Source organism: Leucopleurus acutus (assembly GCF_964270905.1).
Source record: "Leucopleurus acutus genome assembly, chromosome: 8".
In the NCBI taxonomy this organism is placed as follows: domain Eukaryota; kingdom Metazoa; phylum Chordata; class Mammalia; order Artiodactyla; family Delphinidae; genus Leucopleurus; species Leucopleurus acutus.
In genome coordinates, this window is record NC_139151.1 from 62,191,494 (window position 1) to 62,203,904 (window position 12,411).

General features: G+C 48.5%; 1 protein-coding gene across 3 annotated transcripts in view; it reads left to right on the forward strand.

Annotated features, from left to right (window-relative positions):
• Nucleotides 1-12,411, forward strand: part of PPFIBP2 (PPFIA binding protein 2) — a gene marked incomplete at its 3' end in the record, with an annotated part of 181,769 nt that overhangs the window by 83,169 nt on the left and 86,189 nt on the right. For all 3 annotated transcript variants that reach the window (XM_082844193.1, XM_082844196.1, XM_082844197.1), the window contains exon 3: nucleotides 2,348-2,562. In XM_082844193.1, the coding sequence (XP_082700319.1) occupies nucleotides 2,348-2,562 (215 nt within the window). The remainder of the gene's footprint in view (nucleotides 1-2,347; nucleotides 2,563-12,411) is intronic.

Genomic DNA, 12,411 nt, shown 5'->3' on the forward strand with positions numbered 1-12,411 from the left:
CCCTAAAGAGTGCTTTGTTGTTCAAGATAAAGTAATTGAGAGATTGCCCCCAAAGAGAAACTTTATTTGGGCTTGAACATGAGGTGAGCTGCTGTTTTCTGAGACGTAATTTAGGGGTCAACACCTTGCCTTATGTTATTGTCTCTTTTGTATTGTTTTGTTAAACCCAGGTATGAAGGCATGCATTTTCTTATTTGTTGCATCTGATAGTCCGATTTTGATGTATTTTCCTCTGTGATTGTAGTTTTTCCATAGGAACTGATCATCTGTAGGGAATGTGTGTGGAGTATGGAACTGAGTCTTCTGGGTGACTGGTTTTTTGTTGTTGTTATTTCGGTCGCGCCACGAGGCTTGTGGGATCTTAGTTCCCCGAACCCAGGTCACAGCAGTGAAAGCTCTGAGTCCTAACCACTGGACCACCAGGGAATTCCCTGGGTGATTGTTGCCTTTGCTAATGCTGGGCCTTAGGAGTTTCACCATTCTGGACCATTTTCTGAGCCTGTGTGTTGATGAAATTGCAAAGAGATAGACATTAAAGTCTTTTACGTGTGTATACATGTGGAAAAATAGACACAGATACACATGTACTCATACACATTTACACACATACGCAATATTTGAATAGTAAGGAAGAATCCCGAGGATTTAGGGCAGGGAGGGGCCCAGAGAATGGAAGGAACTTGTCCAAGGCCAAGGAGTGATATAAAGTGAATGAAAACCTCAGTCTTCCCACCTACTCCTGGCCTGACTTATCCTCGATTTATAGATGTGTGTGTGTGTGTGTGTGTGTGTGTGTGTGTGTGTGTGTGTGTGTCTGGTGTGTCCAGGATGCAGAGGGATTACTTAGCATTTGTTTGGAGACTGGGGGGTCTCGCCCTGCTTCTGTTCATTTTCTTCCCTGACGTTGTTGGCTGTGGCCTCTCCTAGTCAACTCTAAACTGTATTTGCAGGAGCCAGAAAGCGCTGAGCACACATCAGAGTGTGGGTAGTAGGGCCGTTTCCTAGTTCCCCGGAGCCGTGGACTTGTTTGTGGATCCTGAGCCGCGACTCCCTCTATCCTGCCCTTTCAGAAAGCAAACCGGCAATCAAACAGTAATTGTTTCCTTCTGTGTGGATTTCTCATTCCAAAGACTGCCATGGCAAGTAGGAAGTCGGCTTTTAAAAGAGCAGAGGAACCTGGAATTAGACGTCAGGCCTGCAGTGCAACCGTGGATGTGGTAGCCCTACAGCCCGCATTTTCCAGCAAGAGTCCTGACTTCAAATATTTTATTCCGTTGGTTTTATAAACAATCCAAATGCCCTAGAACTTCCACTACGAACCATATTTTCTAAAGTGTTTCTTACTGATGAAAGAAGCACAGACATCCTTTGTTAGACTCTGTTGCCCCAGTTGTGGTTTGAAAAATATATCACTGTATACATTATGCAAAGAAGACTTTTTTTTTTTTTTTAATGGTGGGGTTTAGAAAGGCAAAAACAGTCCTATTTGGGACATACCAGTTTAGAAAAAGACCCAGTATCCCAGATCTCTGGGGAAATCCAGGTACTCTTCCTCTTAGCTATTCATCCAAGCATATGTACAGACATTCAGTCCAGTTCCCCCTCACCGTCTACTGGTCAGGGGGCATGATGACTATGTTAGCTAACTGTGACAGGGGCTCTGCCCTCAGAGACTTCACAGCCCATAAAGGGATATGAAATATGGATACACACAGTAATAGATACAAGTCAAAAGTATACCCTCTATATTCTATACCCTCTGAGTATGTCAGAGGGTATAGAATCTCCCAATGGGGAAGATCTAGAAAGATTTCGATTCACTCAACCTCAGCAGACCCCACACAGCACCCCTTCCTCTGCACCCTGTTGATCAGAGCGAGTCACTAGACCAGCCCGGAGTCAGCATCCCCCTCAGGAGGAGGGGAGTAGGATGCCCACTCGAGGATGGGATGGACTTTTGGTGGCCATCTGTGCAGTCTACCACATTAACGTAGAAGAGGACAAATTTATTAATATCAGAGCTGAAGACTGGCATCTCACCATTTTAGCGCACATGTCCTTGGTCGTTCGTGAGGTCTAGCTGTGCTTCCCCAGTTGTCTGAAGTTGCGAGCTTCCCTAAGCCAGTCCCAATGGGCATAGTCATGTGCCTCTCTCATGCCCAAGCCAGGATGAAAGGTGATTTCTGCAAAGTTCATGTTGTGAGTGATTCTGCTGAGGCAGAAGTGGTTCCTCTAGGCTTCTTATCCATCCCTTTCCTCTCCCCTTTCACTAACTTTGCTGTTTATTAGTTCCTCGCCCGTGGCGTCCACCCTTCTTACCAAGGTTCCCGCCTCTCTCTTGTTCCAGGCACTAACACGGGGGGAGATATTAGCGATGGTACCTGTGAGCCTGGACTGGCCTCCGTGGCTTCCTACATGAACCCCTTCCCGTTGCTCCGTCTCGTCGAGGACTTGAGGCTGGCCCTGGAGACGCTGGAGCATTCTCAGGAGAGAGCAGCCCTCCTGAGCCAGATCCCCGGCCCCACAGCTGCCTACCTAAAGGAGTGGTTCGAGGAGAGCTTGGTGAGTAGGCCCATGGCCTGGGTGGGGAACACGGTCACGGAGCCCCTGGCATGCCACCACCACCTGGGGCTGTTACTTCATCTGTGCACTGTCCAGTCTTTTCTTGCTTCCTGTCCAGATCTGGCCAACCCGCAGTGGGTGGTGGTCCTTCCCAGCAGAAGGGTAGGGCCTGGTCAAGCAGCTTAAGCTCCACAGTCAGCCTGCCTGGGCCCCTCCCGTTGTTCTCCTGAGAAGGGGAAATCCAGGGCCAGAGAAGAGCGAACATGGAAGGTGTTTCCCCCAGATAGTACATGCACAATTTGCTGTGTTATAATCCCTAGCTGGGGTCTCTATTTTCAGCTGAACCCACCATGCCCCTCGTTCCTTACAACAAACTAGAACCTTGTTGCCTCGTCCATCCTGTTATCGCTGCTCCTACTCTTCAGACCACCTGCCCTAGAAGTCCTTCCTGCCCCTAGAGTGGAACGCAGGTTTCCTGACTCTCCTCCTGCCCTCTCTAGATCAATCCTGCACACCTGCTGGTCTCTAAGCAAAGCAGATGAGTAACCAAAGCTGTAAATTTTTGGCTTTTGTTACCCATCTCCTTCCCTGTGGAGACCAGCCAGTCAGCTTTAAAAGACGAGTAATATCTGGGAATGGGTAAGGCAAGGAACCAGTCCATTCTGGAAATGAGCTGGATTGGCACCCAGTCCAGGGCTGGGAAGCCAGAGGGAGCGTGTGATCATGACCTAAGCTGAGTCTGAGGATGAAAGCTGGGGTGCAGTCTTCTAAAGCTAGAATCCAGTGGCTCTGATTCAAAATTGGGAAGTATGCACAGAGATAGGATGACAGGAACAGGACCACTAAATTGGGAGGGGCAGGTTGACATTGAAAACCACAGACGAAGGAGGTTGAGATCCTCTTTTCTGGAGGCCAAGTCATTTGTGTTTAGACGGGTTATATCCCAGATGTCCTAGCTACTCCTGTTCAGGAGTCTGTCAATACAGTCTTATCCCCATGCCTTCCTCTGAGCACCGAAGAATTCTTTATTATATTCATTATATGTGTTGTTCAACATTTTCATTACATAGGTTGTCTGCCTGGAGTTCTGTAGCATACCCATAGGTAGGGAGAATAACAGCCTTTCAAAGATGTCTACATCCTAATGGCCAGAACCTGTGAATAAGTTACTGTATGTGGCAAAGGGGAAGGTAGCAGGTGGAATTAAGGTTGCTAATCAGTTGAGTTTAAAATAGGGAGAGCAGCCTGGATTCTCCAGGTGAGCCCAGTGTAATCACTGGCGTCCTTATAAGTGGAAGGGGCGGCGGAAGACTCAGTGTCTGATGGATGTGGTCGGGGAGGGAGTCGCCCGCCGCTGCTGCTGGCTTTGAAGGCGGAAGGGCCGAGAACCGAAGGATGCAGGCAGCCGCCAGGAGCTGGAAAACTGGGCTCTCCCCTGTGAGCCTCCAGAAGGGAGAGCAGCCCTGCCAGCAGGGCTGATTTTAGCCCAGTGAGATTCACTTCAGACTTCTGACCTCCAGAACTATAAGGTAATGACTTTGTGCTTTTGCAAGTCACTAAGTTTGTGGTAATTTGTTACAGTAGCAACCGATAATGCCCAGAGAGGAAGGTGAAGGTCGCTGGATGGGTCTCGGGTAGGCCTGTTACAGGTCAGGTTTGCAAGCTGGTTTCTTGTTCCTCCTCCACATGAAGGCGGTTCTTGGGGGTCCTCTCAGACTTGTGCCGATAATGGGACAGAAGTCCCCACCTGCTCCTCCGCTCACGCTTTTAACCAGATTGGGAGTTGCTGGGGGATGGCTTCGGTAGTTTAGTTCTCCTTCCCACAGCAGAAGGATCCCCCTTTGCTTCGCTAGAGAGGAACTCTCTGGCTGTTACCGTACTTGCAGCTCCATGATGTTGATCCTGGCTTCTCCCCTGTCATGTCTCAGCATCTTCTGCCCACCTCTCTTTGCAGCTGCGGCTTTCTAGCTCACTTTACACCTGGCATGGGCGCCCATCCCTCCCTGCAGTCCTGCTAAGTACTACTGACTCAGGCTGTAGTGTTTACAGAAAATTTTATGAAGCTTCAAGAAAATGATAGGTCCATAATTCCTCAGTCTGAAACCCTTGGGTCCACATGCATTTTAGAACTCAGAGCTTATTAAACTTTAGAAAGGTGGGACAGTGCATGTGTACTGCACAGTATGCACCATCTCTAGCAGATACAGGGCAGGAAATGCGTGAACATTTCTTCAGCAAAACTTGTGAATATCTGCATGAAGTGGGATAAAGAAAGACTACAAATACATAATTTACAGTGACTGTATTTTTTCCTTGTATAGATGTGCTTGAATTTATGGAACCATTTCTCTAATGTTGAATTGAAATTACTTTTAATCTTTCACTAATGATACGGCATTGCTGCACAGACTGTCTAGAAATATTTGTTGTTATATCGAAATATTTTCAGATAGAATCGTGAAAGTAGAATAATAGGGTTAAAGCAGGGTTAACGGACAAAATACAGCATGCTCAGTTAAGTTGGAATTTTAGATAAACAATGAATTTTTAATAAGTATGTTTCATACAGTTTGCTAAGTCTGGCAACTCTGATCAAAGATATTAATCTTTAAGCCTTGTGACACATTTTTCCAAACCACTTTTCAAAAAGATTTTACTCATTTATATTTTCATTGGCAGGGTTTGAGGTATATCCTGATCAACAAGTACTAAGATTGAAAAAATAGCTTTACTAATTTCATAGGAAAAATGGCTTCATTTTATCTTTGCATTTCTTTGTTTAGTAGGAAGGCTAAATTTTTTTTATTAGCTAATTAGTATTCCGTATTGTCTCCAAACTTTTGGTCTCTTACCCCAATATGAAAAAAATTCCTTCTCCAAATACACATATTCGTATATGGAGAATTGTCCTAATATATGTAAATTATAAAACATAGTCCCAGATAGAAAATCCTTTTTAAAGGACAGGTTAAGGAAATAGCTCTAGAGACTTCCCTGGCAGTCCAGTGGTTAAGATTTCACCTTTCAGTGCATGGGGTGCAGGTTCGATCCCTGGTCTGGAAGCTAAGATCCCACATGCTTGGCAGCCAAAAAACAAAACATAAAAACAGAAGCAATATTGTAACGAATTCAATGAAGACTTTAAAAATGGTCCACATCAAAAAAACTTTAAAAAAGAAAATAGCTCGAATATTTTCTTCACACGCCTCCCCACCCCCACCCCTCCAGAGATCACCTTGAGTCCCTTGGGTGTGCCTGCCCTAGTCTGGTCTGTTAATATTTTGTGTTCTCTCACCCCCACCCCTATTAGGATTTTAGTGTTTTTCTTATGTTTAAATGACTTTTTACTAACCCTTTTCTTTGCGGCATTTCTTTTCCTCACTTTATTTTAAAACGTTATTTATGGTGGTTTTTTGAGGCAAAGACTTTAAAAGGATTGTAACTAATTTTATCGGTCTTTCCTGTTTGAATTTCTTCTTTTCTTTCTAGAAAGGCCCTGCCTGACCTCAGGTCGAATAATATTCACCTGTATTCTCTCTCAGTAGGTTTAGTGTGATTTGTATCACATGGTTTACTCGAATTCATCAATCTTTTTAGTGTGTGGCATGAAGTATGGATCTAATGTCTATAATTTACCAAAAGAGATTCTTAAAAAATACTTTTGATCCCAAAGTAGTCGATGTGGTGTTTGGTTTTTGCAAGATGCATGGCAGGAAACAGCTTGCATTCGGATTTGCGGATCTGTTTTGGGGGCTATTTACAGTGGTTGGGGGAATGCTTGCCTTGGAGAGATTTTTCTAAAAGTTGTTGCATTCATAAAACTTTTCGAGTAGTTATGGCCATCAGCAACCTATGAATGGTGTACTTTTAGGGAGGTCAGGAGTTCATATAAACATTCCAAGAAACCAGGGCTGGATGTTTAAGGTTTTGATTCTAGACAGAGACCACCTGTGTGTATTTTAGGTCTCAGACCTAAAGTCATTTTACAAGGCACACACATTCCATAGCAGGTCTTATCTGTGTGGAGATAGAAGCCAAGGCTGTGAAGAAACCCACTGCTCCTCTTTAGATTGGTTTTAGATTGCCTTAGGTTGGTACTTTTAGTTAGAAGATGTCGCTGTACAAGTTGTGGTCTATGGACCAGCAGTTTTGGTATCACTTGATAACTTGTCTTCAAGAAAAAAAAAAGTTAGAATTTGCCCCATCCACTGAACCATTTCCAGGTGATGCGTATTCACATTAAAGTTTGAGGCACTGCTTTAAACCAGAGACTCGCTTGAATTATTACCAAAAAAAAAAAAAAAAAAAAATCCCATGTGACTTAAAATTGGAGCTAACAAGGTAGCTGGAGGGCTCAGGCAGGTAGTCCTAATTCATGGTATCTGTACGTCCCTTGGGTGTTTGTGCTGTTCTCTTTCATCGTAAACCTCAGTTACTGCTTTGTCATATGCTGGCCCGGCGTGATCCAACCCTGCCTTATGACACCTGTCAGTTGGGATTCTTTCTCAGAAAGTGGCATAAACAGTAAGGAGTTTTAGATGTCACTAACGAGATGTCCAGAGGATGGGTGGTCCTAGGGTTAAATCAGTGACTCTGGGATGACCTCAAGGGCTCCAGCTTTTCTTATCTTTCTCCCCACCATCCTCAGGTGTGTCCCCTAACAGTTGCAAGAAGGCTACTGCAGCTCCGGGCAGCCTGACCTCACAACACACAGCTGTGTCCAGAGGTAGAATATGTCCTCTTTTTATAAAACTGGGAAAGATTTCTCTGAACCCCCCCAGCTTCTCATATGGTCCCAATGGTCAGGATTTGTTCGCATGCCCTAGCTGCCAGGGAGGCTGGGGAACCAGTGTTGGTGCTTTCACTGATCATAGTGGAAGGGGGGGCGTCTGTCGGGAAGGAACCATGATGGAGGGGGGGAAATAAATGTCCCTTAGGAAGACAGCTCAGGGCGACTGTCACATGTCCTTTAGGTGTGATTTTATTCTTGTTGACTGACAAGTTCTTATTTGCTGTGTGTGTGTGTGTGTGTGTTAACCCCTGAAGGAAATAATCTCATTGGCTTAACTCATAATTTTTGAGCCAAGCCCTCCAGGTCTATGAAGAAATGTTAATTGCAAAAGAACCAGAAATTCAAGATTTTCATTTATGCTCAGCTGTGGTTGGTTTTGGAAGATGCATTGCAGAAAACAGCTTGCATTTAGATTTGCAGATCTGTTTCGGGGTCTGTTTACAATGGTTGGGGGAATGCTTGCCTTGGAGAGATTTTTCTAAAGGTTGTTGCATTGGATTAGCTGCCCTTGGGTCAGGTCTCCACCCAAGGGCCAATAATTAGCTGGGGTGAGAGGGCAGGAATCGTGGTCTCCTGTTACTGGTCAACAGTAACTGTAACTGGGATGTTCAGTCACAGATACTGGCAGCTGTAGCACACAGAAATAGGGGCTGCTGAAGAGGCCGCAGTGGATGTGGGGAAGCAGTTGGTGGTTCGAGCACATAGCGGACTAGTCCTGGGCCCCCGCCCTTATGTCTTGAACGGTGAGGGAGCTGTGGTCCTAGTGCACCGTGGTCAGAAAGCCCGTGTGTGGGCAGCTGTTTCTTTACAGTGGGGCTGGTTCCTCCTTGCTGGGTGCTGGCCGGGCTGGACACAGATTGGCTGGCAGCAGCAGGGATTCTCGGCCTGGGAATAGTTACAAACAAGCCAGGCTCATCCTAAAGACAAGTATCCGTGGAACAGAACTGCCCAGGATTCAGTGGTGCTAGGTGGTGGGCAAGTTTCCAGGGCTTTGGGGCCTAAAACAGGGTCCTCCTTCCTTGGCCCCTAATAGAATGAGGAAAGGTGGGCTTCAGGCCTGGAAGGGTATGTGCGGGGCTCTCTAAGCTGGGGTCCCTCTGGGACTTCAATGAAGAAAGGAACAAAGGGCCTGGATTCCCCTGTTACCCAACCAGGTCTGTTTGCCTGATGCACAGCAGGCCAAATGCTGAGATGCTGTGGTTTACAGCCAAGAGTTTACTCACAAGGCAGCCAAGGGAGAAGACAGGAGAATGTCTCAGATCTGCCTCGCTGAAGGCGAGGGGGTTGGAGTGTTTATGGGATAAGAGGGTGGTCTTAGGGGAGAGGTGATTGGAAGTAGGGAAAAAGTGAGGAAATCGGTGTTCTGCGCAGGTGCATCTGGGTTAATGCTTCTGCATATTCCAGATGGAGGCCCGTAGCATCATCTGAGGGTGGAGTTTTCCAGTCCTTTGATGTCAAAAGGCCATTCATTAGACATCTGCGCAGGTCCAGTTTTAGGGTGACGCCATCCAGTCCCTGGCCGGCTCACACTGGGCAGGAGCTGACTCCAAGTTCCTATAAAACAGCTGGGCTGCATGAAGCTGGGCTGGTATGCAATTAAAGGGAGGAAAACAAAGAAAAAACAGTGAACTTAATGAAGGCAATTTACAAGCAAAGGGGCTTAGCAAGCTCTTCTCTTATCTGTTGTTCTATAAGACAAGTTCAATCATTTCTATTATCAGCTTCTGTTAACTCTGGGGCACAGTTTCAGTATCTGAACTCTGGGCTTAGCCTCAAAGTTGGTGGAGTGCCAAGGCGCTTCGGATGGGGCTCTTGTATAGGAAAGGTTCCTGGAGACCAAGGCGAGCAGGGATCACGGAGCCTGGCCTGCAGAGAAGCATCAGTGAGGCTGTCCTGTGATAGCAGAAGAGTGTGAGCCTTTCATGGTTGGCAGACGGGGCCGAGCTCAGGGTCAGGACTCGTAGAGGATGAAGCTGAGGCCCAGGCTGGAAGGCGGCAGCATCTCTGCTGTGATGGGAATGGAGCTGAGTTCCAGAAAGGGGCCACCTTGTTCCTCTCCCTGCAGCTGCCCCCTAGGCCTGTGGTGACCTGGGGGATGAAGCCCTCAGGGAGAGTGGAGTCCGTAAAGGGCTGGTCAGCCAGCTTCCAATGGGCCCTGCAGGGCTGGGGAAACAGCCAGCTAGCGGGGGAAGCGGGCGGGTGACCCAGGTTCCTGGGAGATGCCCAAGTGATACCAGAGCCGGCAGGGTCTGCAGACGGAGCAGCTCCGGGGCCTTCTCTAATAGTCGGGCGCAAACACTCGTCATCTGCAAAGCATCAGTCTGTTTCATTACTTCGGATGTGGGTCAGGGAGATTTTTGGTGAAGACCTGAGGCTTCGGGGGCTGAAGGTGAAGTCTGAAGAAAGGCAGGTAAACCCAGCAGCCGCGGAGTGTGGGCACGTCAGGGCAGAGCCCGGGCTCCAGGGCGGGGGGGCTTGGCAGAGACGCTCCAGAGGGGCTGTTCTCTGTGCCGCCCTCTGGAAGCAGCGTTCGTGGAGTCGGTGTGGCCTCCCAGAGGGCCCATGCTCTCCTCAGCCAGGGTGCAGGTGTCCTGGTCAGCGTGCTTGGGCAGGTGGACGGGAGCAAACCAGGGTGAGGCGGTGTGGGATGAGGCAAAAGGCTGGCTGTCTGCCACTCGCGTGTGGCCACGGGTGAACCTCTCTTCCCTCCTCTGGGACTCAGTTTCCCTACTGGAAATGAGAGCTGGTCTGACAGTCCGTCTGCAGGATCCGGCCACACATTCCAGTCCTGCGGTTTAAAGGCTATAGAGCGGCCCCCTGGTAGCCACCAGCCCCTGCCTTCCTCAGTCTAGACATTTAGGTTTGCAAAGGGGAGACAGGTTAGGGAGCCCCTCTAGGCACAGCTGCCCCGTGTCGGGGCTCGGCCGAGGCCGCCATCTCTGGTCATCTCCGGAGCCGTGAAATGGGAGGCCCTGAATCGGCAGCTTCCTCTGGGCCTGGCTGTAAGGGAAGTAAGGCCCCTCTGGGGTGTGTGCTGACCTGTGTCAGTCTGTCCGTCAGATGTTCGCGTGCTCTCAGCTACCTTCTTAACCAGTCTCTCCAGAAACAAAAAGACCAGCCCAGGAGGGTGCACGGCCACCCCCGTTGTCAGCGCAGCCGCCATGTCACAGATGGCGGCTCCTTCAGCTCCCAGCGCTCCGACGTTCCCGCTAGGTTCAGCCTGCAGTCTTTCATTCCGGCCAGAGAAGCAAATCTGCTCACCGTATTAAAAAGCCAGAGGAGTTACAAAAAAAAAAAAAAAAAAAAGGCGGGGTGGGGGGAGAAGCTGTTTTACGAATTATAAACCGTGAGCTTGAGTTCCTTGTGCCCTGCGATTCGTCTCTGTTCTCCGCTCAGGGCCAGGAGCAAGAGATGGGTGGGGTATTTATGTGGCAAACATGTTCATTTTGAAAAGTCACAGACGGGAGTTTTATAGGAAAATCTTGGCTTTCTGGATGTTAGAAAAGGGGAAATTTGGTGATTGTTTTTCAAAAAAAGAAATAAGTGAAGCCTATGTGAGCCAATTTCCAGTGCGTGTTTCTTGCCCTCCCCACTATAGGTGTGAACTTGAGAGCTCGAGAGTTGTAGGTGTCAGCGCGCTCTTTCCTGTGCTTCTCTCCCAAGGGACTCCTGCTAGGCTGGTCTGCTGGTTGTGGGGAGGCTCTTTGTCCCTGTGCAATACTGGAAGAAGCCACTAGGTGGGAGTCAGGGACAAATGCTGGAAAGTCTAAAAGCCCAAGGAAGAAGGTATGGGCTTTATGTGAGAAAATAGCTGCCTCCCCCACCCCCTCCCAACGCTTAGAGGACATAAGTTCCTCTCATTAATGAGGCCGCTGGACAGTGTACCTGAGTCAGCTGGCAAAAAGAATTATTTTCCTTGGAACCCAGTGGATAAAGGGTAGGCCCGGGAGGCCTCCACTGTTTGTGGCTGGGGAAGGAGTCCAGAGGGATGAGGGCCTGTCCTGGGAGCGTAGACTTGACCTTCTATTGTCAAAGACCAGAAGATCTCTCCAAACGCTTTTTTTTTTTTTTTTTTGCGGTATGTGGGCCTCTCACTGTTGTGGCCTCTCCCGTTGCGGAGCACAGGCTCTGGACACGCAGGCTCAGCGGCCATGGCTCACGGGCCCAGCCGCTCCGCAGCATGTGGGATCTTCCTGGACCAGTGCACGAACCCGTGTCCCCTGCATCGGCAGGCAGAGTCTCAACCACTGCGCCACCAGGGAAGCCCTCCAAACACCTTTTAATTCCAGTGCCTTTTGCTGGTGCGCTATTAATTAGGGTGGCCTCCATTTCCTGACCCTGCGTCCGTCAGGCCCTGCCCTAGAGAAGTCTCCTGTACCTTGGGGGATTTTGAATACGTTTTTTTCCTGTCACAGCACCGCAGATTGGGGGCTTTCAGCCACTGCAAACTTAGCAGTTTTAATTTTCCTGGATTTTGGGTCTCTCTCCCTGCCGTCCAAGTAAATTGTACCTTACTAAATTCCAGAGATCTGGCTTCTTTCAGACTTGACTTGAGACTGTTTCAGTCCCTCAGAACCAATGTTTATAAATGATCAAGAATGTGCAAACACTGGTGAAGGAGCAGATAAATCCTTCCCCACTAAATCGCCTGCTTCAGGCCCAGGGGACGTGGTGGGCAATGTTGCCTGGTTAGCATGACCTGAGGTCTGAGCATGTGGACACCCTCCAACCCTCTGCCCACAAAGAGGGCTTGCCGGCACACCACCGGGCCTCCTTCCCTTTCAGGTACCCGCTAGCAGGTAGGGAGGCTCCAGAGGAGTCCCACTTCCAGGCAGGACTGCTCAGTACACTGGGCTCCAAGACCTTCCGAAAGTAGTCTCCTAACCTCTTACTCCTCAGATATGGTCCTGAGACCAGCAAGATGAGCATCGCTTGGAAGCCTGTTCACGATGCATAGTCTCGGGCCCCATTCCCAACCTGCTGGGTCCGAATCTGCATTTTCACAAGGAAGCCCTCTAGCCCTGGCGATTCACTAAAGATAGAGAAGCGGCATCCTC